The sequence below is a fragment of the Amblyomma mixtum genome, chromosome 2 (genome assembly GCF_055824585.1).
Source record: "Amblyomma mixtum isolate Tamu chromosome 2, ASM5582458v1, whole genome shotgun sequence".
NCBI lineage: Eukaryota > Metazoa > Arthropoda > Arachnida > Ixodida > Ixodidae > Amblyomma > Amblyomma mixtum.
In genome coordinates, this window is record NC_143013.1 from 296,511,330 (window position 1) to 296,538,370 (window position 27,041).

General features: G+C 48.6%; 1 protein-coding gene across 1 annotated transcript; it reads left to right on the forward strand.

The window, feature by feature from the left end:
- The first annotated feature begins 1,376 nt into the window (after positions 1 to 1,376).
- On the forward strand, positions 1,377 to 23,878 carry LOC149364597 (uncharacterized). The gene is made up of 14 exons (XM_089568719.1): positions 1,377 to 1,434; positions 2,668 to 2,795; positions 3,728 to 3,877; positions 6,233 to 6,721; positions 7,277 to 8,056; positions 9,734 to 10,094; positions 10,725 to 10,770; positions 12,952 to 13,071; positions 13,909 to 14,025; positions 16,142 to 16,222; positions 16,311 to 16,391; positions 18,450 to 18,627; positions 21,904 to 22,038; positions 23,637 to 23,878. Exons 1-14 carry the CDS (start codon positions 1,377 to 1,379, stop codon positions 23,790 to 23,792), a joined length of 2,880 nt encoding a protein of 959 aa, XP_089424845.1. The 3' UTR covers positions 23,793 to 23,878.
- Positions 23,879 to 27,041: the final 3,163 nt, after the last annotated feature.

Genomic DNA, 27,041 nt, shown 5'->3' on the forward strand with positions numbered 1-27,041 from the left:
GTCGGACGACTCTCGAAAGCATGCTTGACATGTACCGTTGAACAACGCTTTAAACGCACATCAAAGGTGTGCCAGACGTTATTGTAAACACTGACTTGTTAAGAAACAACCCATCAGCAACCTAACGATACTCCTTGTCTGAAGCACATGAACACAAGAGACGCGTTTTTCTTAAGAAACCAGTGACATTTGTCAGTCACGAGAGGAATAGATTGTCGGTTGCACAACATTGAACATTTGATCTAATTAATGAGCAGGAGGCGGCAGAAAGTTAGGTGGGCTGATGAGATGAAGTTTGCGCGGGGATAGGGTGGCCGCAGCTGGCACAGGATAAGGTTAACTGGAGAGATCTAGGAATGGTCTTTGCCCTGCATTGGACGCAGTCAGGCTGATGACGGTGATGATGATGAATGGTATACGTAATGCGACACCGGTCACCGGCTCTGGCTAGACGGTGTCAACGCAAGGCCTGGCAAGGTGGGAACTGTTTAGATGAGCCGTTGGCACGGCACAGCTCGGATGAGGTTGCAGCGCCATGTGGACATGCCTGCTTTCAGATCCTTCTTTCTGCCTTGTCATCATCATCACCATCATCAGCCTGACCACGCTCACTGCTGGGAAAATGCCTCTCCCATATCTCTCCAATTAATCCTGTCCTTTGCCAACTGCAGCCACCTTATCCCCGCAAACTTCTTAATCTCATCCGTCCATCCAACTTTCTGCTGCTCCCTGCTTTCTGCCTTGTGACCTTCCTATTAATGTTCACAGCGAAAATTGATTTTATCGCTCTTCTTGAGTGTGTTGATGCTTGTCTGGCAGCAAGAAATGCATGTATGGCTGAAAACATAGAATTTTAAAAATTTCCCGCAACCGCGGTTGCGTCGTTGATTGCGACACGCGTATTTTTCTGTCTTTTTAAACACACACAAAAGCTTCATTTTCGTTGAGATTGATCACCTAGACGTGAGAACGCGATACAATACAGATACGGGTGTCCCTTTTCACGGTTTTGTCTCCCTCTGCACCTGATTCTATGTCACCTTCAAACAACTTCTTATACATCTTCCAGTGACCCTAATATTGCTCACTACAATATGAGCACCGCACTGTGGTCTTTTTCAACTAATTCGTAATTAATATCTGTGCATATATACAGTGTTGCCACAGCCAATCACTGCACGGATATGTATGAAAACCTCACGAGCAGATGAAGAAGAGGCAACATCGCGCGCACATATCGTTCACGCGGCTTCCTGAGCCTCAGCTGTTCTGTTCTGATCTCGCGAGTGCACCACGACCGTCTCTGTGCCTTTTTTTGCAACAGCGGCAGTGTTTTGCTCCCTTCTCGCACCTCGCTCCGGTCGAAAGTGTCGGCGATGTCCACCACCGGCGCTCCCCAGACGCAGCCGCAGAGCAGCGAGCACTTCTACGCTGGTACGGCCCTCAGTTTTTCTTTTTTCATACCTACTCGCTGCGGTGGCTTAGCGGCTATGACTTTCGGCTACCGATTCCAATGTCGCGGGATCGAATCCCGGTCGTCGCGGCCGCATTTTGATGGAGACGAAATGCGGAGTCGCCCCTGCGCTGCGCGATGTCAGTACACTTTAAAGAATCCTATAGGTATCCTGAATTGTTCCTCAGCCTTCCACTACGACTTGTGTTATGGACCATGAGCAGTTTCAGGACGTTAAACCACAAATACCATACTGTACCATACCATACCACAGCATAGCATACCATGCCATGCCATGTCCAGCCATGTCATGTTATCCCATTCCTTGTGGTATGGCATGACATGACGTGGCATGGTATGATATTCTATGGCATGGCATTACACACCATACCATACCATACTACACCATGCCATACCGTACCATGCCATACCGTGCCGTACCATGTCATGTCATGTCATGTCATACCATACCATACCATACCATACCATACCATACCATACCATACCATACCATACCATACCATACCATACCATACCATACCATACCATAACTAGGCTGAAGCAAAGGTATTCTTTTATGCTTCAGGCAGGCTTTACCGGTGAGCTTGTTGTGCTATTGTGATTGGTTCGTGTTCAAAGCAGTATATCATAACGTGCCCAGACAACACGACAAACTCTGACCTTCCAGTCTGATTTGCCTTACAGTGACCTTTGGCAAACAGCAGTACCTTTAAGTTTAGACACAAGCAGCACATTTTGACCACAGGGTCATTTTGATCCCAGTACTCAGATGGACGGTGCTCGAAGGAGTTCTGGCGTAGCTTCCCGCTAATCGAGGTCAGCCATCGATACTGTAGCTGCAGAGGCCAATTAAGACTCCGTGTCCAGTGATTAACTGAAGTTAGCGGCGAATACTTTCACGGACGAGCCCCTGTACAGTGTAACGGAGAGTGCCTATAGTGCGGCGCCTTGGGTTTCGCATCGTTCGCCGGTGAGCTGACAATGCTCCCATTGTACCGCAAGAAAGCATGGCACACAGACGGAACCGCAACGGCGATGATATGCGATGCTTCTGTTTGTTTTGGGTTATGGGCTATGGTAGTCACCTGTCGCTGTACAGCCAGAACTCTCGGAAATCTGCTTCCTTAATTTAGTGATCGTCTTCGTGAGCAATTAACGTGCAAATTTCGGTCTCGTTCACTTTTTAAACGCAGGTGAGCTCGCCAAAAAGACATCCTCAAGAACCCAGGATGTCGACAGCCGAAGGCAGGAGCGCAGGTTCGCGGAACTCCTCGAATTCCTGATGCCCGTCTGCCTCCTGCCTTTCGTATTCGGCGACAATGTAAGGCGTATACCTTTAATCAAAGCTATATCGTATTCACAGGCATGCAGTCGCGATATTTTGGAAAGTAAAGAAGGCATTTAAGGCAAAAATATCAGAACTCCTTAAAAAGTGACTACAACTCTCACCTTGACCTGCTACGAGATGACACTGACCAAGTAGGCCTGAGCCAACAGGTACATATGTACACGTAATGGCTGGCTCTCGGAAGTGTGACATCCATGGTAACGTAGTTCAGGTCGGACTGCCTGATAAGAGCGTGTTTCGAGTTCCTTTTGACAATAACTCATCGACAATCTCTGGTGACAGGTGCTCACTAATGGGCTCGTGCGATGCGCCCAAATGATGCAGAAAACTACAAGTGGGCACTCCTTGAGTTTGATAGCTCATAATTATCATCATCATGTGCAGTGTACGAGAGGGTACAGCTTCAGTATTTTGTGCAGGAAACATCGAATAGATTCAGCGGGAGCGAATATTTTTTTTTTGTGTGCGGCGGGGTTTTACATGGCAATTTATTTCACTACAGGATTTTTGATAGCGAAGGGGAGCAAAATCCCTTGCCTCTCCTGATACGTGCCGGCCTCATGTCATCTTAGAAACGTATCACTTCTTCAGTCGTTCAAGTGACAAAATGTTTCGACGACAGATTTCACGTAACGTAGCCCGATATCACGAAAGGTCAGCAACACGGTCACGCGCCTGTCGCAGATGCTCTGAACATGCTTCTCGTATAGCTGCATTCATTTTAAAATGCAATACTTTGATGGCTTCATAGCTAATATAACCTTGAAATCCACTGGGAGCATATACAGTAAGCTATATAAGCTGCGAATTCCTCATAATCTGGCTTGTTGACCAGCGAGGCAGCTCCGTGTGTGTCTGTGTGTTGGCAACAGGGAAGCACGATGTGTCTCCCTCTCCGGACGCAGGCGGGCATCTCCATCTACTGCGTCATGGTGACCGTGCTGGGCCTCACGGGGCGGCTGCTGCCGCCTGCAGTCGCTGCCATGCTGCCCATCGTCATCCTGCCACTGGCCGGAGCCGTCTCCGCCGACGAAGTGGCCGCCGAGTTTCTCGGGGTCAGTATACACATCCACGGCCCTATACCAGACCTTGTTTGCTTTGTCCTGCGCGTTGGTTTCCTGAGGCCTGGTGGCTTCAGGCGATGCAACAAAGGTTACCGAGATTCACTGCAGGTAGAGAGCAGGAAAGTTGTAATTGCTGGCAGGGAAAACATACCCAAGGGGCGGGAGTAAGCCTCATTCGACTGACCGATGTCTCGACAAGGGGACTTGTTTTCACCTGGGCCAAACGAAGGCAAGTTCTTTTGTCGACACGGCGTTCAGAGGACTGCTTGGAGTTGCGAGGAGAAGACGAGCCCTCTTGTCGTCCGGGCAAGACGAAGACGAATACGTCCTCATGTCAAAACGTTGATCAGCATGCCGAGACCTTCCTACCGCTCCTTGTTTGGGTTTGTGCTCTTAAGGTTCCCGCAATAAGTATAACGTCCGTCGAGAAATAAAATTTGGTTTATAGGGGTTTCACGTCCCAAAGAGACTCACGCTATGAGGGACAGTAAAATATGGAGAATTCTTAAATGTGCACTAAAGAGGAATCCGAACTCGTCCTTTTACCGCAGGAACTTGATCTATAGTGTTCCGAGCATTCTTATAAACCTCGAACTATTGTCCTGTGCGGCCGATTTCCATAATTTAAATCGGATTAAACGTCCCGGCTCTCGCCTTTTTTTGAACTCACCGCAGACGGTAAGAGGAGTCAACTAACGCGTGGAGTGCCTTTCAGGCAATCGCGTGTCGGCTTCGCTTTCACTTTCGCTTTTGTTTTTTAGGTTTACGTGAATATAAATAGATCCAGTCAGAGGCTACATAGCAGCAAATTAGGCCGACTGAAACAAAAATACGCGTGGACTCTGCTTTCGCCGATCGCTATGTATCACACCGCGGATGGCTGAGCGGCAAGCTGCCACGGGACTGGCTGAATGGTTGGTTGACTCCACCTACCGTGGCAGCTCTCGAGTCCCGGCTCGATCGTTTTTTTTTTTTTTTAGAGCAGTTGCTTTAACTTGTTTAGAGTCACAGCGTAATGTTTGGTGGAGTGACGTGGCTACCCTGTAGACCAATGCAGAATTGTGTACTGACGTTATCAATATTGTGCTGTGTGATTGTTGTGGAGAGTGTGAATTACTATCTCGAGGTCTTGCGGTTGTGACGTCAGAACCCTGTCGACCAATCCGGATTTTCTCGACCCCCAGCAACGTCACGTTCTCCGCTTAATGGAACCCTTGACACTATCGAGTTAAAATTACTCCTTACTCTTGGCACTCTATTTCATCCCCCAAAACTGGAGGGAAAATTGCCCTCTTCCGACTTGCGTTTTCATTTCTCTGAAAAGCGACGCCGCTATAACACGGCCCGTCTACAAGAATTCCAATTCGTTCGCCTCGACTGCTTCTCGCACGGGCGGTACTGCGCCGCGGAGCACAAAGCTTACAACAACATAAATATTTTATACCATTTTTGCATGAATTCCTGTCGAAGTCGAGCAGTCGCAACCAACACATTCGAATGCACGAGCGGAGTACTAATACAGTTCGCAGAGGTTGTTCGTGAACTGGTTTAGCGCGTTTCTTGTTTGCATGACACCTGCCACTTGACATTCACTTTTTCGCATCCGCCAACATCTTGTACGCGCCTCCCTGACCTGGCTTTGTCCTTGCATTCAACGCATACAATGAATATTTTCTTTTCTAATTGGCGTTTGTTTTAAAATTGCATTTTGGAGTTCCTTTTCTTCGCCCCTGTTCATTGGTTTACGCCTGTAATGGCTATATGCTGGAGCAGGAATTATGTCACCTTTTCTTTCATTCTGTACTGTGACTTTTGTCTATCAGAGTCCCCAATGTTTATGCGATGAGATTGTGCGGCCGCCGATAGCGCAGGAAAATTGATTGCAAATCACTCGTTTTGTGCCGTGGACATTACTCGGTCCATGGATAGAAAATCGCCGTTTTATTTTGTTCATGCACTGCGGAACCATAAAGCTTCCATGGAGTTAACCCTGTTTCGACCTCCAATTGCCATGCTTCAGATCTCGCATATCGTTTTCTTTTTTGCTCCCTGGTGGAACGAAAATATACTTTTCACACATAACTGATTTACCGCACGACGCGGATTTAAGTTTGGCGCGGAACGAATCACGAACCCTCCAGAGACACTTTCGCCGAGAATTTCACCACAGGGGAAGCAGTGTAGAAGGCCGATGGAAAGGTATTGTACTTAACCGGCGAATGCCTGGAAGCACCAGGACTCAATCCCATCATCCACTGCGTGCTATGCTCAAACCATTAGGCTAGCCAGTTGGTTTCTTTGTGGTTGGCGCGGCGTAACAGACACGCCTCCTTACCGACTGCGCAGCCTCGCGTCCTGGCCGCATCGCTTCTCTTCGCCATCGCCAACGTGGGGGACGAGACGACCCTGTTCTCCAGGATGTGCCTGTACGCGCTGCAGCGGTACGCGCTGCGTATCCAGCCGCTCTTCCTGACCATGCAGCTGATGGTGCTCGTGCTGAGCCTCTTCCTGCCCAGCTCGTTCATCGTGATCTTCAGCACCGTCCTCATCGAGCGCTTCATCACCACCGTCCAGAAGGAGATCATCACCGCCGACCAGAGGAGCGGCATCCGCGCACCCACCAGCAGCTCGTCGCAGAACTTCATCGAGGAGGTGCGGCGCCAGCGCTGGCAGCGGCAGATCGCCGCCGGTGGCGCCGCCAAGCGAGCTCGCAGCGTGTCCCTGGTCAGCGACATGACGATGCCCAGCGAGGTGTCTCGCAACAGTTCGCTCGTGCGCCAGTACAAGATGCACCCCGAGTGGCACAAGGAGCGCTCCTTGGAGGCGGTGCGACAGGTATACCGCTGCGCCCTTTTATTTTTTATTCTTACAAGTGCTGGCTTCACGGCTATATTTAGAGCATCCCACGCACGGGATGATACACAGTGCGAGGCAGATAACTATCCAGTCATAAGAGGTCACCTAGTTGCTGGACGTCCCGTTGAGTGCAAACATTCCTGGCTACTTTGGTAGCGACCCCAACCATTGCTGAGCCTTCAGGTGGAACTTCTCTTGCAATGTATGTTTTCCATTAACTTCAGAGAGAGAAAACTCTCCTTATCACTATGTTATCGGCGATTCTTGTGCTCCAGGAAGCTTCAGGGCAGGTATCGCCATCCACTGCGGTCACACGCGGAGTGGCCTGTTAATTTAGGATAAGTGCCGCATATCTATACTTACTGTTGCTAGGTGTCTCTCGATATATTTACTACGATTCTTAGTGCGTTTTCCTGCAAATCATGTCATGCTCGTTGTTTCTGAACCGCTTATCCTCGGAGAAAAGAGGACAAACTTCGTTATCGATGGTGTATAGCACGATAACGTTCCACCTCGGTAAACTTGGGGCTGCAGGTACGAAGGCCGCGCAAGACATCGTTCGACCCGTTTGACAGGACCTCGGACGCCGGGGTATGGGCTTGCAGGCTTCCCGGGCGCACGATAAATTCGTTCGCATCGCAAAAGAAACAGCCGTCGTCCATACTGAAAAACAGCGCGAAGGGCAAAGACACGGGGCCGATACCTTCCACGGAGCGCGGAAAAGGCAGCTCGATGATGACGTCAGCGAAAGCCTTGGTTTCTCCTGCAAAGGCTACGATACCGGCTGATAAAACCGCGAGCGTCCGTAAGAAGGAACCGAACGAACAACCGCCAATTAAGACGCCGAGTGAAGCGGTGAAGAAACCGAAGGGCGAGCCGGCAATGATGGCGGCAGCTAAAGTTTCGGATGAGGAACCTGCGATCCATGCCGCGAAAAGAACGGGCGTTAAAGAAGCCGAGGAAGTGCTCGAACCAGGCGACGATTCGCCCGAACTTCTGCAGAGTTCCAGCCCGTCGACAACGTCGGCGACACCGGCGTCACCGTCAACATCGCCGTTCATGCCGTCCTCTCAGACCTCGTCGTCTTCGCCGGCGGGCGTCGCCGACTTGTCGAGCTCGGCGCCAAACGCGCAGGGCGGCGAACGGAGCGTGGACAGCTACACGGCATGGGCGTCGCAGTTGAGCGGTTCGGGCTGCCGGCTTCTGCGCCTCGGCGAGGCGTTGCCGCCCGAGGAGCCCGCTTCGGCTGCTGACAAGGCCGCAGCGAACGACTCTGAGCTCCAGACGCAATCTTATGGACGGAATCTACTGCAGGTATGACGCCCCTTGGGCGTTGGTCCTCCCTCCATGGGTTGCGCGTTGCAAGGATACGGTTGAAGAGCGCCAGAGTTTCGATGTTAGTCATGCATGGCTGCGATACACGATGTCGTGAGCTCCATACCTCGTTGGCCAAATGCTTATCCCTCAAGGTGGAGAAGATTGGTAGTAAGGGAGCAGTTACTCAATGGCATTCATCCAAGCACTGCCATACGGATACAAAGGAAAGCTGTACAACTTCCACAGAAACTTCGTAGTTAAAGAAACATTCGTCCTGGTCCGGGGTTCGGACCCGGGACCACCGCTTCACCGGAGTAGTCGCTCTACCAACTGAGATTTCTCCCTACCATTTGCTAGCCGTCGCGGTGCTCAAAGCTGAGCGGTGCTGTGCTCAAAGCTGATAGCGAACTTTCGAGACACGGCGTGCAAAGTTACCACAACAGTCTGGAACCCCGTAGAATCGGCTCCGCCTGGATGCGATCAATCGAGATAAACCTGGTCGCGTCTTGCATCACAAACAAAGCAACAAAGTAGCGTGGCGGCAGCTTTGGAGAATAAAACAAACAGTACAAAGATTCGCGGGAATATTTCCATGACGGTACCTTACAATCTTCCAGTATTCAAATTCAAATTCAAATTCTTTATTTCTGCCTTGTAAAGATACAGACAGCGGAGGCGCAGAAAAAGCTGTGAGAGACAGCTTGACTAAGCCGCAGCCCCCTTTCGCTTGGCAGCAGCTTGACAGCAAGGCTTTTAATACAAAAGGCAGTTGCAAAGCGTGATAACAAGTATACAATAATGAGCAGGTACAAGAGAAAGCGAAAGAACATTATACAATACTGACTCAATATTCACATTGGGTAGACTCAGGTAATGGCAGCAAAGAAAAAAAAGAGAAAGAAAAAAAAACACACACAAAACAAAAATTCTACATGCTAGCATACAAAGCACGCAAAGACCTGTTTGACGAACTGAAAAGGTCAAAATTATTATATATATACGCGTTTAGCAGGGACGGAAGAGTGAACTGCAGGCGTTCTCTACCCGAGTTTAACCGTGGGGTCGGGACTATCCATGCCTCCGCATACCTTGTTGTGTAGCTTGCATCTCGGGTATGTAGTTCGGCAAGTTTACGTATGTGGTTTACATTTCTACGTGTTTCGAGTTTAAACCGGACACTCAAGCGATATTTATACAAGTTGTGTATTTTTAGCAGACCACTTTGTAGAAAGAGATCTTTGCTTGGCGAGTCCCAGGGGACATTGTAAACATGACGAAGGAACTTTTTCTGAAAAATGTAGATACGCTGAAGACAGCTAACCGTAGCTGTGCCCCTCACTAGATGGCAGTAGTTTAAATAGGAGTAGAAAAGTGAATTATAGAGGAGTAACTTTACTGTTCTTGGAATGACGTATCTGAGCCGACTTATGACTCCGGTTATTTGAGCCAGTTTCGTGACAATATGGTCCGTGTGGTGTTCCCAAGACATGCTGGAAGAGAAAACTACTCCAAGGCATTTAAATTGTTCAACTATGTCTATACGTCGTGAGTTTAGTTTAATCTAAACTCCAAGAACCCTGGGCGTGCCCAAGATTCTTGGAGTCCAAGAATCTTGGGCACCAAGAATCTTGGGCGTGCCCAGTTCACCAACCCTGTTGCTGTTTCCTTGGGCAGGCCCTCCAGCGTATGCACCTGCAGACATTCACCGAGGTGAGCCAGCTGTACACCAAGGCTGCCCGGCCCGCGGAGCTGCGACCCGAAGTGCGCGGCGTGCTCAAGGCGGGCCGGAGTTCCACCTCGCTCCTGCCTAGTACGCACAGCCGCCGCGAGAGTGCGGGGCGGCGCTGGTCGCTGGCGTCGATGGACAACGACGGCGAGACGATAGCGGGCGGCGTTCTGCACCCGCCCTATCGGCCCATCATGGGCGACGCCGCCAGGCGCAGGATGATGGCTCGTCCAGAGAACGGCGTCAGCACGCGCCGCATCGTCATCGCCTCGCAGCCCTATCCGGTCGCCGACATGCCTTCCAGCTTCCGTGAGGACGCGCTGGAGCACTTTGTAACTCCTCCGCTATACATCCATAGACGTTTGCTATTGTGCGACGCTTGGAAAGGCAGTCTCCGACGTCCAGTCTGCTGCGGTATATTGTAGAGAGATTTAGCATACCGGAGACAAACAACGGAGACGTATAGCGGTTTTACGTACGGGAGCTGCGCACGCGCAGTTGCAAGGGCGAGGCCGGGTAGGACCACTGCGCATGCGCAATAGGCGTACGTAAACCGGTATGCGTCTCCGTTAGTACGTCTCCGGTATGGTAAATCTCTCTAGTGATCTGTTGACGCACGCTGGTCCGATCCGATAGGAAGTCGCTAAAGAAAGATGATGCGCCTCATTAAGTCTTGTTGATGGGCTTCAAGGTCTCAATACGATCTCTGAAGAGCCACCTGCAGTTAGCCACGCCATTGTTGAGGTATTCGCCGATGACCTCGGAAACACAAAAATCGCTGAACGTCGTTAATTCCGTATTATTGTAGTAAACATGGCTACTACGTTGAGTGGCCTCTCCAGCGTTTCTTTCTTATTATCATTGAGATGTTATGTTGTGAGCATTGGAGTGTGTTGTGTTACTACCGGCAGTAACGAGCGATTATGTTGCTTGTTTCAGTCGACAGCGGTGACGAGCAAGTCTCATCGTGCATACGCCTGAGAGCGTAAGTAATATGCGCCGCGAGCGTGTTAACATATGTTCACAGGGTGCGTGGTTGCAAACAGAGCCGAGCAGTGCATCAGAACGCAGTCGCCGCGGTCAGTTTCGGGCCCGAACCAGAAACAAAGTCGTTGGTAGCCGAAAGCGATGTAATTGCCACGCATTTCAGCCACCACAAAGCTTTGATGTTGCGTTGCGTGAATGCAAATCAATGAGTTATGCAATGTCGACATTGTACGTACGACGTTTAGGCTCATAAAGGAGTGAAGCGCAGGAGCCAAACTAGTCTCGAAAAAGAGGCAAAGTACCTAAAGTAGCTCGGAACAAACAAGCAAAAGCGAGGCAACTAAATATGCTTGAAACAGAGGAGCGAAGCTAAGTAACTAAACGTGCGCGAAACAAAAGCAAAGCCAGGTCTCTATCTCAGTATCAGCGCTACCGTCCTCATTGCTTGCATCCGCCAGACCAACATTACCTGCCGGAAACGCCGCTAATGCCAACCAGCTTTCGCTGAGTAATGCGTTAAGCCGGTAAGCTTAGCTCTACAATTTTTTTTAATGCCCTTGATGTTGATTGTACCAAACATCCAGTCTGAATAAACCGGCTGTTCGAGTTAAGCGAATACGGATTAACGCGAGTTCACTGTATTTGCATCTGTTGGATAAGATAGAGAGTTAATTTGCGGAATAATAGCGCGAGAGGGCTGCTAACAAGAAAGTAAGCGTACGCCACTGTGACGTGGCGAGCTCAAGAGAACACACAAAACAGGACGACTTAGCTTTTCGTCGTCTTTCTGGTGCCTGTTTTATTTCCCTCGTAATGCCCTTCCGGGAAATGAGGCGATAATCACGTCCTATTCATGGTTGTTGCTACGCATCTTCCCGCTACCCATATGGAATGCTGCTATTTTAGCCTGAAATATCGTAAACATTAACGCCTTAACGTGAACGTCAAGATTAAGTTAGCGCTGTCTGCCGTCGGAAGCTTCAAGTATTTGCACTAAGCCCGTCGTGCATTTTAGCAATGACGTAAAACACGGCGTTGGGTGCGCACCTGGAATTCCTATTGCGAGTCACCAAGGGCAAGGAATCGTATACGAAATTTTTCTTTTCAAAATTCAGTTGCACTTGTTTAGCCTACTGTTCTTGTTTTCCTCTGTTGTGTTTGGTCCTATACATAGAAGAAAACAGATATAGCACCCAAATGTTTAGCTATATTGTTTTAAGAATGCACGGCGCCATGTAGATAGCAGTGATGACACTTTCATTTATGCCTTATGAGGAAAGCTGCTGCTCGTCATCTGATGATGATGAGACTGCTGAGTCAACGGGGGTCGGAGCAGTTAGCTTGTGTTTTCTGTGCGCTGTCATGCTTGCTACTGACGGTCGCCGTGTAATACTCCGAGGGCGGCCTGCGACGCTTCAGAATTCCATGAGCTGTCTTTAGGGGTACGTCGTGCATATCTGCAAGGATTTAATATGGAAATACTTTTGTCCTTGAGCCTGCCGTTGTAATCATCCTCATAAAGTTGCTCGACAGCAATTCCCAGCTCATTTTTTCCCTCTTCGAAGCTGTGCTCGATATCATTCTGCGGTGACTTTTTTGTCCCTACCATGATGACTAGTCGTGCTTATTTGGTTAACGTGGTCAGTGGTGGTGGTGGAAAACGTTTATTTGCTCTATTTTACAATATTTCTTTTTTTTTTTTGCGGCTTCAGATGGAGTCTTCCATCTTATCGCAAGGGTCGGTTCCCCTAGTCCAGGGCTCCGCTTAGGGTAGCTGCCTTGCGTACACGCCTTACTAGTCCTTGTTGGACTTTCAGGATGTCGCTGGATAGCATCCTCTCCCACTGTTCCGCACTCGGGTTTTCAATTATGGGTAGCTTGTCTATTTTCTGGCAAGCCCATATGGTATGGTATAGCGTTGGTTTGTCTCCACACCACGGGCACTCGCTCTTGTACTGTGTGGGGTAGATTTTACTTAGGATGGGAACATTCCCGTGCCTAACGTGGTCAGTGTGCGCAGGTCGTCTCTGCTTCTAGGTTCACCCCTTATCTCATGTGCCTATATGCATCGTACGCCATCATACCTTACGTCCGCGCTCGGATTTTACGAAATAAAGCCTTTGTACGTACGCAAGCGATGTTGCTGCGTCCGCATCACTTTCTGCCTCCGTGTACGCAGGCTGATGATGATGGTGCGGCCTGCGCTCATCGCGGGCACCGCCTACACCGCCATCTTCGGGAACATGATGAGCTTCACCACGGTGCCCACGCGCCACGCGGTGCTCCTCAGCCTCGGCTGGTGCGTGCATTGCCCGCTAGGGCGGAACTATAATGTGCATAGGATTCATTCCCGTGCTGCGAATACTTATGCCTCCTGTAACTATATGCGTCATGATCTTAGAAGAGATAGAATGAATGTGCACGCACTCATGACAACTTATAAGGTGCGTTTTTGCAGCGGTATTTTTCTGCCAGCGTAGATTTTAGAAGGCTTCAAAGCTCATGAAAGCACTTCAATTATGAACGGAACAGTAGGGGATATTCAAAATTCCGCAAGTGTACTTTCCCACATAAGTATGTTGTCAAAGACAAGATGACCGACTTCTCTCTCTCTCTCTCTCTCTCTCTCTCTATATATATATATATATATATATATATATATATATATATATATATATATATATATATATATATAAAACTGCGAGGGCTACAGGGCAGGCGCTAAGGGCGTGGATAGAATGTAAGAAACGTATTTTGGAGGAATCAAACAAAAAACTAGTCCTCCTTGATTTGTTTCAGCTGGAAACACATGATCAGCCATCTTGTCTTGGGCAACATTGTTATGCGGGAAAGCGCACTTGCGGAATTTTGAATATCCCGTATTGCCAATGCACGCGCAGCGATGGTGTTGTAGGTGTGCTACCACTCTCCAAAGTTTTGCAGCGGCTATTGTCCTGGGCATGTGAAGTATTTAAAGTGTCACGGCGGCAACGGAATCGCCGCAGAGTACTATGGAGCCTTTTACGCCACGTGGCAATATTCTCGAGCAGATGGGGACTCAGCCGCAACTTGACAATGCTTCTCTTAAATTTTGTGCTAATGTGTTGACGTCATCGTCTTTGGTTCGTGCGCGCAGCACCACAGGCAAGTGCCCGGTGAACTGGTGGATCTGGTTGACGGTGGCGTTTCCTGCGTCCCTTGCGTGCTGCTTCATCATCTGGGTATACGTCTACTGCTCACACCTGGTCAGCTGGTGAGGCACAGTGACGACATCGGCCAGGGCTTGCCAATATACAAAAATCGCTCCCGACTTCGACCAGTGTTTCATAATCCATACAAGGGCGCAAATGCGGAGCTCATTTCTCCATGCGTTCACAGTCATGAGATTCATCATCATCATCAACATGACTATGCCCACTGCAGGGCAAAGGCCTCTCCCATGTCTCTACAATTAACCCTGTCCTTTGTCAGTTGCGGCCACCATATCCCCGCAAACTTCTTAATCTCATCCGCCCACCTAACTTTCTGCCGCCCCCTGCTACGCTTGTCTCCTCTTGGAGTCCACTCCGTTACCCTTAAGGACCAGCGGTTATCTTGCCTTCGCATTACATGCCCTGCCCAAGCCCAATTCTTCCTCTTGATTTCGATCAGGATGTCATTAACCCGCGTTTATTCCCTCACCGACTCCGCCCGCTTGCGGTCTCTTAACGTTAGACCGATCATTTTACTTTCCATGAGATTCAATTCAATTAAATTTATTTACTTGGAATATGTATACAAAAGCGAGTGACAAAAGCATACCTGGGCCCTTAGCAAGTTGACAGTTTGGGCCCACGCAATAAGTGCACAAAACAGCGTACCCGGGCGCCAGTAACTAATAATTGTAAAATGTGTAAACTTTTGCAAGCATAAAAGTCTGATCCATAAAAGTAGCGATTGACTGAAGCATACATCACGTGATATGCGACCAACGAAAGAAACGAAATACCAACACAGGACAATGTTTACAATCATTCAAATAATGTATAAATGCTGTGTCAGGAGCAACAAAGGTTTTAACAGTTTTCCAGTGCAACAAAAAAGAAAGCATAGTTTTTAGCATTTCGGCGACAACAAAAAAAAAAGTGTTTGTTAATGACGTCCGTGTTTCGTGTTTATCGCGATTCTCGAACAGTGTGTAAAAAATTGGCAACAAAAATTATGCTTAAGTTATAGCCACGAGACTACACTGGGATACAACTCAAGAACGTGGTGGCAGACGCCCATTGCAACCAATGTGGTCGACCTACTGCCATGACTTCGCGGTCTCCTACCATAAATACCCGTGCTAGCGTGGCATAGCTCAGGGGGGTTAACAGCTGCAAGGCGCTTGACCACTACCTTTTCGTGTTTCTCGATCAGTTTATAAGAAATCTTCACTAGTGCTTCAGCCCTTTGACCCCCAAAATGTTACCTTGTTTAAGTAGCTGACAATTTAGGCAATAATTTACACACTGTCGGGAAAAAATTAGCTCTATTTGCAATTGCACTGTGAGGAGTTTCTCCTGACGAGTTTTAAGTTGTTCTCCTTAATCGCAGGTTCACAAGCCATCGCTAGGCTATGTAGATACATTATTGAGGCTCTTTGTTTACTTCTGAGATGATTTAAATAGATTTTTAATTGTCGCTGCACAATGTCATACTGTCGTGCTAGCAGTCACCCGTCGCTCACTTTTGTAAGTGCGATGGCAGGCCAACCGGCCTTATTCAGTGCGTCTTTTTGACAAAAAGTAAGAGCAACCGTACGTTATTTTTTTATGTTAGGAAAGTTCAAAGAATCTTGTGTGGCAACAGGTGGCAACAGAAAACTGAACTCTGCCATAATACACGAGAAAAAAAATGTTTCAGCTGTTGCTTCTGAGAAACGCTGGACATCAAATGGTTAACGTACCGAATGTACTCATTGCATATTATGTTACGTGGTGGCTGAGCTTAACGCGAATTTTCACGGTTATAAAATATGTTCGCCGAGAGGAAAACGCCTAGAAAGCAACTTTCGAGCTCCTTAAATTCTTCGAACCCTCCCTTCTCTTATAAAAACGGTCTATAGACAGTCTATAGACATCTTTTAAACTCTATTGCCTTCCTATAGATATTACTTTTTTCTATTCACAGTCTATAGACAAAAGTCTATGAAAAGTGTATGGTTATAAATCTATAGATTGGCTATAGCATTTGTATCGCTATAGACTGTTCTCTGGGATTTGTCTATAGAGAGTCTATAGACTTTTAGGCAGAAGTCTATTTGCAGTTTATGGACTGTCTAAAATTTTGTAAGGGTTATCAGCCTTTCCTCGCTTGTTTCTTTCTCTTTTTTCACTCACGTGCAGCGACGAAGAGATCGAAGAGCAGACGCACGAAGATATGTCCAACTGTGCTAGGGCACGCCTGCGCACCATGAAGCGACAAACGTGAGCTGCCCTGCTGCCTCACCCTATGCGCGCTGTTTCCCACTGCTGTCGCTGTTTTAAACTCAGTATATTTTCCCTTACCTTCCAGGGTTCGAGAAACGCTGCTCATCTACTGGCTGATCGGAGTCCCGTTCACGTACGGGGCGTACACCATCGGACATCCTGAAAGGCGAGTTGCGAGCTTTGAGCAAACGTCATACCCAACAGTTCTGGATGAAAAGCTTTTAACTGGAAGGAGTTCATGAACACAATTTTTAGATATATTGCAAGATTTAACTATAAAAATCAATATATTCGCAGGACTTCCGTCAACAGGCTCGCAATTTTTGCTATTGACGTCTTTGTGATCGTCAAAAGCGTTCCCTACTGGTTTTCCATGGCAGTCTTAACTTCCCCATGCGAGCGATGGAAAACCTTTAAAACAAAGATCTTGCTACGCGTTGGAAGAACGGGCCATTACCTTCGATATTTCAATAACAGGAACTTTAAATTTTTTAGTATTCAAAATTTATGTTCCAGAATGATGGACATGAGATGACGGGCTATGAATCTGCCACACAGCCTGTAAACAGAGATTGGTCGAAAGCTTTTTCCGGTGGCACTGGCTGGTTACCGCAGATGCCGGTTATAGTCGTGGTTACAGTCGATTACAGTCGATTATAACGCTGGCATGAGTTATGTTCCGAAGCGTCGGTGGCGCCGTTAGTACCCGTAGCGGCTGTGGGCGCCGTACTCACGGTGCAAAAAGTAGACTCAGTGAATTTTTAACGACATTTCCTTTATCTACTTCACCTCCTTATAGCCTCGATCTATACCATTCGTTGCGAAATGTTATGCACTGAAGAGCCATATAGAGTAGTCCTCACCGCAATCGCTCCTCTGGAGCGGACGTACTGCTCTGTAATTCAACCCCCACGCCACAGGCCTCTTTTATTGACGGAGACGCATCAAGCGTATTTATTTAGTGTGTGCCATTAAGGCATTGACGCAATTCATCAGCGATGCTAAGCTGCACACATTCACAGACCATAAAAGCTTGAAGATGTGGTGTTTTCAGAACGAGATCTTGTGTCAGTGTTGTCGCTAACTTTTCAGTTATGACGGCAAGAGAAAACTGGAACGCAGCAACGTAATTTAGAAACCGAACCTTCGATCACAGGCACGCAATCTTTAGAGCGGCACGCAGCCCTAGTCTCTCCTGGTTAAGTTAGGTTCGCTCTTCCAGAATATCCTTCTGACAGACACATTACACATGTAAACAGACTGCGAATCTTCATATCAACCTGCAGGCACGTTAATCTACATTTCAGCCAAGACCTCGCAGTTCTAGTGCGCCACATGATCTGGCAGTTCTCGCAGTTTGGGCTTCCCTCACATAATCGCGCACATACGCGGTCAGCTGTCATCGGATGATGTCTCCACAGTCTCCATGCAACCGCATCGCTATCTCTGTCTAGAGGCGGTCTCACAGAGTATCGAGGGTCTCAGCCAACGTGGTCAGTCTCTGATCTTCAAATAAACTAATAAAAAAAACTTGTATTGCTCACCGAGTCGGAATTCAAACCGTAAAACTCCGTATACTGAGACGACTGGGCCTGGGACGACTGGGCCTATCGTTCTCATGCGTTCGGAACGCTGTCCTTTCAGGCCATTTAATTCAGGGTTCTTCAACTATACTGACAAATAAAAGAACAAAAACAGGACAAGACCAGTGGACACTCTCCATAGTTAAGAGAATGGGGGCGATACCTATTTGAACTGTGCAGTAAGTTATTTGCGGCGCACCGCAACATTTGCCGTGGATGGTGTGGCAGTCCTCTATTTTCCCAATTTTGACCTAATCAGAGTGTCACATTTTGAGACAATAGTTCCACGAGGAGATTCGCAACTTTTCTTTGTCAAAGAGCTCTGATTTATAGGATGTCACGATGAGGAGGTTCGGCGTCACCTACCCGGCGTGGCTGAAAAGCTTATGTAGATGCGTTTGTATACGCAGTGTACTTCGATTATAATGATTTTTCATGCTTGTGTCACTTGTAGATGCTTGCTTCTAAAAAGCATGAAATAGCCATGAACTTTCACTTCCAGCCACAGAAAAAATTGACTCTTGCTTTTTTCTTGTCCCCCCACCATGCCTCTCAGTAGCATAAAAAATTCTTGCAAAGCAGCTAAGTTGGAGTTGGAGAGCAGACGGTATATAAAACGGGCAGATGGGGCATGCACGCAGCTACCTGGAGGGTCCCCTGTTTGGCCTGTCCGTGGTCGTGATGAGCATGGTGCCGGGCCTGACCTGTCGCCAGTGCTGGTCGAACCGCATGCTCTCCTGGAACACCATCTGCGCCCGGCTGCCCTGGAACGTGATCATCATGCTGGGCTGCGTCATGGCCCTCACCAAGGTCGTCGAGGTATAACAAACCGGAGGCTCTGCACGAGTTACACGTCATAACAGAGGAACGCTTCCGACCCAACGCTAGTCACTGCGCGCGTTAATGACGTCTCAAAATTAGGTCCAGGTTTGCCAGCAGCAATACTGTACAGGAGGAATTCAAACATATGTCTGCAGTTACGAAATGGGCGTTGCAATCAGGAACACTGTGCTGACCGGATGCCATTATCCTAAAGACAACGATGCACACCTGTGCTAGCAAACGCACAGATGTGCATAAGTTCGGTTGTATCGATCAATTCGCTTGTATCGATAGGGTACCGCGTCTTAATCACAAACAGGCAACTGTCACCGAAAGCGAAGCATTTATAAGCTACACTCTAAACACGAAAACCCTATGTAGCAGTAAAAAAAGATTACTCCCTTTTTACTCTTTTCTGCTTGTAGTGTAGAAAGGGAAAGAATGAAATGCATGTATCGTCGTCACCGGCCAATATCGGCAGTAAAATGCGTGCGCCGACATCCATTTTTGTGCGGATCCAAGAGGCTGCGCTGCAGCGTCATTTACTTCAAAAAGGTTGAAACCTGTCCTGTTTATGCAAGGACGTGACGAATTTGAATCCACTTTCGAGAAAATTTTTAAATCCAACTTTCTCGGTTACAAATGCGTCTTTTCAACCGGACAAACGTCAGCATTGCCAGAATGAGTCTTTTTTTTTTTACTGAAACAATAATTGGATGCAGTTCTCCTCAGTGTTTTTAATTCGCATCTACACTGTCAGCTCACTGGTGAAATGCATCAGGTCAACATAAAATCAACCTTTAAACTTAATGGGACTGAATAGTTGTTCAAATTGCGGACTTCTAATCACGGAAGCCTTCTTAATTGACGACGTTGATGGTGCCAAACCGTCATTTCGAATAAACCATTGGATCGAGCTAACGAAATTCCCTTTATTTGTTGCATGTTCACGGCCCGAAGCTTGTCCAAGTTCAGACTGTTTTTTTTTTTTTCTCTGGACAGAAATACAGCCTGATTCAGTCATTCCTGAACCAGTTGGACGACCACTTCTGGACGCGGCGTTCCATCAAGGCGAACCAGTTCATCCTCGCAAGCCTGGCTGCCCTGCTGTCCGAGATGGTCGTCGGCGACACCCTCGGCGAGATGCTTGCTCCCGTGGTCGTCCGCGTGGTGAGCTTGTCCAATAGTTAACGCAGACAAGCGTAGGTGCGTCTTTGTAGAACGAATTCTAAGAACCGTGGAGGACGGGCAAGTAGGCTGGCAGAACAAGGCAAGGCAGGGCAAGCAATGCAGGGTTGGGCAGGGCTGGGCAGGGCTGGGCAGGGCACGGCAGGGCAGGGAAGGTCTGGACAAGGCGTGGCAAAACAGAGTAGGGAGAAGTAAAGGCAGGGGCAAAGAAGAGAAAGGCAGGGCACGTTATAAGCGTCCCGTTTATTTCAGGGTGGTGACAGTTGTCCCCACTTTTCCGAACGTGCCTTCATGTGCCGCCCTCTGCCGGCAAATGCTACTACAAGCACTCGGTGGGTCCTTTAAATAATCTATCGACTCATCGCGCACTTGATTGGGGAGGCGGGCATTTCGCCTCTCATTGCCACCCGTGTCCGTTGTCACGTGACATTCTCAACGTGCGCATCTTGAAACTGTCTTCCTATTAGACGTGCTGGGAAATTTTAAAACGGTGCTGCAACAATGCGAATACTGCTCTGTGGAGTGAAAAAAAAAAAAAAACGACGTAAAAAAAGACGTCGACAACACGTAGTTGGTAGTATATGGATCAGTGGTGGTTATGATGGTGTTGGCGGTGAGGAGTGCATTCTATAACAACACGTCGTCGGGATAGTCCGGGCATCGCGTAATGAATACTGGAGTGCTTAAATACGATACAACGAAGACAGGTGACAAAACAATCCCTGAGCCTGTCTTCTTTATTCTCCTTTTTTGGCACTTCAGCTATTGACGAATGTCGGCTATCCGTCCTTGGGGCAATAAGATAAGAGTTCCGATACCTGGACTGCGAAATATGTAGCACATTTGGTGGTGCAGACCCTCAGTGAACACTAGCAGACTTTCTGTACGTGCTGTGCCTTATTATGCCTGTTTCTTTCGCGTCTTTGACGACGTTTTCCTGCGAAGCTTCTAAAATGCATTCTGGACATGAACACTTCGTGTACAAATGAGCCTCGTTGCTGACAATATGAGGACACGTCTGCTTTTACCTTCAGGTGTGCCCTGAAGCACTCCGCTGAGATTCTCAATGGTATCAGTTCGCACAAAAGCTATGTCTCTATGTCATAAAATAAATGTGCAATGAAACGAGTCAATAGAACTTTTAAGCAGAAAATCCGGTCGTCTAAATATTCGGTGTTCAACAGACTGCTGAGCTCGCAAGGCCCAGGAGGATGACGCGTGGTCTGAAGCCGGTTGCTATTCAGCCGACCGATGGACCTTCACGAAACTTTGGCTTAATGTTTAATTTCAGCTAAATTATTTTAGGAGATTTTTTAGTGCATAGACGGATGAGAACTTCGCTCTCTAGATGGGTTCTTTGTATTCAGGAAATCGCGCTGTAGTTTCCATCAAACGTCAGGCATCCTCATTCGCGCCGTTTATCAAAAGCGTCCAGGGCACAGGCTTTGCTCGTTAGCCGTATAGTGATGCACTTACGAAAGCCCTAAGAACCAAAAGGTCTCGAAAGGTGAAGGAGGTTGCTCTCACTTTACAGATCTTGATGGCTGTCATGTTCGTTAGTACGGCTGAAAAGCAGTTCACATGCCCTGAAGACTTTGATGAAGTGTGCACTCAGTTGCCAACACAGATCGCTGCTGTTAAATGATCCTGGCTTAACCGTCCTGCTGTGCTGCGAGCCTTACTACAAGACCTGGGTCATAAGAAAGATGCAGCGACAGCCGTTGTCATACTGAGGAGTTTGTTGCCCCGAATTCAAAACGCCACATCGTTACGCTCTCGTATACACGGTGACACTGATTCGAGATGTGAGAGTTGTATTAACCCAGTGAACAAATCTAGCAGCTCTTTCTACGTGGTCAAAATTTAAGAAAAATAGCAGCGCTAAAACATGCAACCTCAGAAGAAGAAACAACAGGACAGCGCTTGTGTCCTGAATTCTTACTTCTTCTGTGGCTGGATGCTTCAGCGCTGCTATTTTTCTTATGTTCAGAACGTACCAACTAGCCCAAAAAGAAGTCTTGATGGTCAAAATTGTAGCCGTGAATATTGATCGGGTCGTTAAACGCGATGTCTCTGCGCACGCAGGCGGTGGCGACGAATTGTTCCGCTGCCTTCTACGTGGTTCCTGTCAGCCTGGCGGCCTCCATCAACGTGATGCTCCCAGTCTCGCTGCCGCTGCTCATTATCCGCGAGTACCTGAACATCAAGTGCGTCAAGATGGTGAGAAGGGGCTTCATATCAATCCGGCTACACCCCTTAAGTGGTTGAAGTTAGAGGTAAAGAATTTAGTATAGGTGTATGTACACAAACCACATTGGGAGCCGTTTTTACGTACACAGCTAAAGCATAATGGCATCCACCCAAGCGCAGCCATACGGCTACAAAGGAAAGGTATACAGCTTTCACAGAAACTTCGTAGTTAAAGAAAAATTCGTTTTGGCCTGAGGTTCGAAACCGGCTAGCTGGGACGGCTAGCTAGGGCGAGAGCGGATTGATCAGTAACACGAAGTTGGAACAATGTTGGTGAAATGTTTAGGGGAATCCCCCAGAATGGAATGAATTTGTAATAAGCGAGCAAATTACTCATTGGTATCTAGCCAAGCTTAACCGTACGGCTACAAAGGAAAGCTTGGGGGATTCTCTTGAAAACCTGACCAACTGCTGAAGGCCGCGTGCTGCCCGCCAAAGTGGCGCGCGTGACGTTACTTCAATTGCGCAGTGGTTTGGGGCTGCCCTCCAGTGGAGGAGAGGATGCGATGCGAAGTCAGTTTTGACGCCGTGCCAAAGAACACGGAAAGGTGCAAACTATACATGGCTATATAAAAGCATCCTGATGCTGAATTTACGGGGATATGCTGCAATCTTTTGCATTCAGCATCCGTACATTAGGATGAAAGTAACACGATTTTTCTGGATGTGAAACCTGTGGTCTTATGTCAAGTTGTTCTCAGCACAGCATGCTGACAGCTGGAGTATAGCTCTACTCCCTGTCTCTCTACGTCGCGTTGAGAAACAACTTCACAGGTATGTGTGCCGACAAGCCTAGCATTGTGTTCTTCTATGGGGAGATACAACCCAAGAATGAAGCGGCCGGCGTATGCTCCTCAAAGGAGGCCTTCCAACCAATGGTAACAATCAATGAATTGTCATGACGTCACTGTTAATCCGTGGTTAGTCAACTTGTACCTTGCAGCCCCTGCGGTGTCATGCAGATGCAAGATTAACCAAGACGTTGACAATCGGCCTACTAGGGCACCCTTTGAAGGGCATTCGCCGCTTCGGTCTTGAGTTAATGTGTCCGACTATAGACCCTCTCGTTTTGAGCCGAAACCGGTAGGATCTAAACACGAAAGGAATGAAAAGGGAGTAAGCTGCCTCTAACCCACTCCCTTACGGAATACTTGCGGTTGGCAGTGGAAACAAATTCCCTATTAAAAGCATGCGAAGTTCTGAAAATGGCGAAGATTTTAACCGAGTTTCAACCCCCTCTATTTGATAACTTCAAGACGTTCGGTGCCGCTTCTACAAGCCCCCTCCCATAGCTAACTGCATCAGTTTGCTCTGTTTTGCAGGTGGAATATACCTCTGTTGCCAAGAGTAAGCATTCCGTCTGTTTAGGGATCGAAATCTACTCCTAAACTTGGGCAGCATGCCCTGCCCCCAAAAGGAAGGGTGCTAGAAGACAGCTTGCTCCCTTTTTACTCCCATACAGGCGTATTCTTGTTTAGAGTGTGTGACCCTGCAGCAGAAGCAGTCACGGCCTCTGCATATATGCGGTTCTCGAATGCCTTGAACCGGGTGCACAAATCCCTTCGCAGGTCGCCTACGGCGTCTTTCTCAAGTGCACCGCTGTGCTCGTCATCGTCGCATCCATGAATAGCTTGGGCACGATGTTCTTCAGCGGCGAACCGGTCACCAAAAACCAGGCCTGGTACACTCTCGACAACGCCACGCACATTGAGGGCATCCCGTGACTGATCCACTTCTGGTCCGCGTCGCATTTACGCCTGCCATCTTATTGTGCCGCCGCGCTGTGTTGCACGTATATGTGTAACACAGTTTCTTGTATATGTTACCTCGTACTGTGTGCAATGTCCGTTCCAGAGCATTTCTTTTGGGATAACAGACGTGCGGCTGACTGCATTCCATCCGCAAGAGAGTGCACTCACTACTCTGGTTCTTTCGTGCGTACTGCCGCTTTTCTTAAATTGTTTATATATCGTTGCACTATTTTCTATGTTAACGCTGTCTTGTATATGTTTCTCATTTGAGTCTCGTTTGTGCCGGAAGATACTCAGCTTTGACGTTCGGCATGCGTGGAGCCATCGAAGACCCGTGCAAATCGTCACCGTTGTGCGACTCCTTTGGACAAACGGGCGCAGACGATCAGTAAACCGCAACGCCATATTTTTTCGAAAGCGGGCGCTTTATGGCTGCGGTCGTCGAACACTTTCACTATGGAACTTGCTGCAGCCCCAAGCTTCCTGCGGTGCGCTTGTGACCAAGTGGGACAACGCCCCTTTTCCTGTGTATCCCCTCACGCCTCATAGCATCCTTGGTGACGTCTGACACTCTCGCACCAAGTGCCCGTTGTGAATGTGCGCTGGTGAGAACAGACTTGCTTAGTAATTGCTATTCACTCCGCTGCTCTGGTAATCCTTGCCGTGACCGGTTTAGTGTTGACAATCTGTGAATTCGTGTAAGGGCACGTTGGTATTTGTGTGTACAGAGTGGGTACGAAGGCCTCTGCCGTTTGGATCACCAGAGCATATATGCGACGCGGTGACATAAAGCTGCAAAATATTTCCCAAGGCTTACTGCACGAAGGGGGAATTGGGCAAATATTTTCATGTCTTTGCAGGGAGGGTAATAATTATTGAAGATGCTCGTTCGTAGGCTACATTGACCCATTCTATGGAGAAGTCGCATATGCTTATAAGCTCTACAGTGAAGCGTGTCTTCGGCAGCGGTCTCCGTCGCACGCAGCCCTGAAAGGACGTCACCGTCACGGGAAGGTGCTTGTCATTGCTGAAATGTGTTCGCGTCCACTGCCGTACAGAATAATGCTTCCGTAATGAACCGGCGGGTAAGAGCGCACACGGAAGACATTGCGTCCTCACCCACTATGGCTGTTTGGTACGGACTGCTCCCACATCGGTCCCTTGCGCCATGCTATAGACAACAGCTGCTTTGGTTCTTTGAAGGGAATAACAATCGTTCTGCAGTCGACGCCGTCTACTATAGCCGTACTTACTCATTTTTGGTGTCGCCAATGAACGAAACGCCACAATGCGAGGCCGTGGCCTAAGGTTAAAATTTTTCATTGTCTGTTCGCGTGGCCTGGGGTTAAAATTTTTCACTGTCTGTTCGTGGTGTGCCCAGCTATCGTGATGTGGAAGTGCATGTGCTATGCCACAGTATTTTGACCGTCCGTTGAAGCAAGCGCTCATGCTTTACAATAAAAAAGTAGCAAAAGTGGAACGCTCGCATCGCGCTTTATTTCAGCTTCTTAGTACATGAGCTCTGGCATCCCGTCGGCCAGGAAGACCACGCCTATTCCGCAAAGTAACGCAGTTGCCACACGGGCATGGGCAATAAAGCTGCTTGGTGCCATGCCGTAAGGTGTCTTTTAATCCATGCCTGTCCAAACATCGACCGAAATTGAGTTTACATGATCTTTCTGTATGTCCGCGTCGCTTGTCAGTTTGGTTTATTAGGGTTTAGCGTCACAAAGCGACTCAGGCTATGAGGGACGCCGTAGTAAAGGGCTCCGGAAATTTGGACCACCTGGGGTTCTTTAAGGTGCTCTGACATCGCACAGTACACGGGCTTCTAGAATTCCGCCTCCATCGAAATTCGGCCGCCGCGGCCGGGAGCTTGTCAGTTCTCTGTCGTTTCAGCGTGCAGCTTGAACGTATAGCGAGGAGGCTGCAAAGCTGTGTACTAGATGATTCTTTGGCATTGCGCTAACTCTGCTTGTGTTCGCTTGAATGCACAGATATACAGCAACGCTCGGCTTGCCTAGACGATTTCCGGCAGGTTCATGTGAATGAGCGTGACTTGAATTGGCGGCAATTAAGGGAGAGGCGCGGGCAGTGCTCTTAACGGACGAAAAGCTTTTGATAAACGACTGGACACGCACTCGCTTCAAGCGGCATTCTGCTGATGTAGTAAACTGGCGATGTGAAGCAATGGTTGACGTTTTCAGTAAGGGGGTGTACCTGCATGGGCTGCATGCATGGCGCAGCTATCGCTGGAATACTCTATCCTCGACCGCAGCAAAAATAAAAGCCAACTGCAGTGTGTTACTGTTGTGTGCAAGACTGTACCTTAATGTTGCGCACTTTATACACACATCACACTCCGCGCTCTCAGTTTTCAGGTGCACACAGATGTGGGCCTAAGGCGCATTGTTGTGCGGGGAGGCGTGTTCTCAACTGCATTTTAAAAATTTAAGACCTTCACAAGAACAACACTTGCTCTTGGGCTAGCTGGTCTCCCATGATTTTGATCAAGTCAGCGCTTCCGTTCGTGCAGTCTTCCCTTCAGTGTTTTTTTGCGCTGATTCATCTAAAAAGCTTCAGAAAAGCGGAACTTCTAGAGCGAGCAGATTCAACGGGACCGCGTGCCCTCTTGCATTCAAGAGCGAAACTATACGCTCCGGAGGAGTCCAGTCGGAGCACCTGAAACGTGTCCATATATGGAGAAGCCATTTTAGCACAGCACGCTGCGTCTAGGAGTGGTCCATACATGTCTCTCCCATCATGCACTGCTGCGGAACGGCGCGGCACAAACCACACGCTGCGTGGCCACGTCTCGTACAGATACACACGGGGCTGCGGCATTCTCGATGCTCCGCCAACCATTGTCGTCCGTCCAAACGTCGGACCCGTCGCGCGCCCTTTGTCCGTAGCGTCGCGCCCTTTCTTCTCCAGCGTCCCGAGACGCTGCCGCGCATGGGCGGAGGCTGCTGCGGGCCCCGGGGCGCGTGGCGTCCTCGTGGTCGTCGACGGCCGAGGAACACCATCCGCGTGTGACCGTGACGCCCCCGGAGGTCAGTGCACGGTGCGCACATACACACCACTGCTATACCACCGCGTTGAGCTGAAGCCACCGCTGCGTCGAGTCCTGCCGTTGATTGGCCGCCGGCGGCTGTCGTTCTAGTTGGCGGTGGTGCTGAATCGCAGAGTGGGGCCGCTGGCCGCAGATACGTCGCTCTTGTT

Coding starts and splice junctions, on each gene's coding strand:
- LOC149364597 (XM_089568719.1), top strand. CDS start 1,377: ATGTCCACCACCGGCGCTCCCCAGACGCAGCCGCAGAGCAGCGAGCAC. Junction 2,796..3,727: donor CTTTCGTATTCGGCGACAAT/GTAAGGCGTATA, acceptor CTCCGGACGCAG/GCGGGCATCTCCATCTACTG. Junction 3,878..6,232: donor TGGCCGCCGAGTTTCTCGGG/GTCAGTATACAC, acceptor CCGACTGCGCAG/CCTCGCGTCCTGGCCGCATC.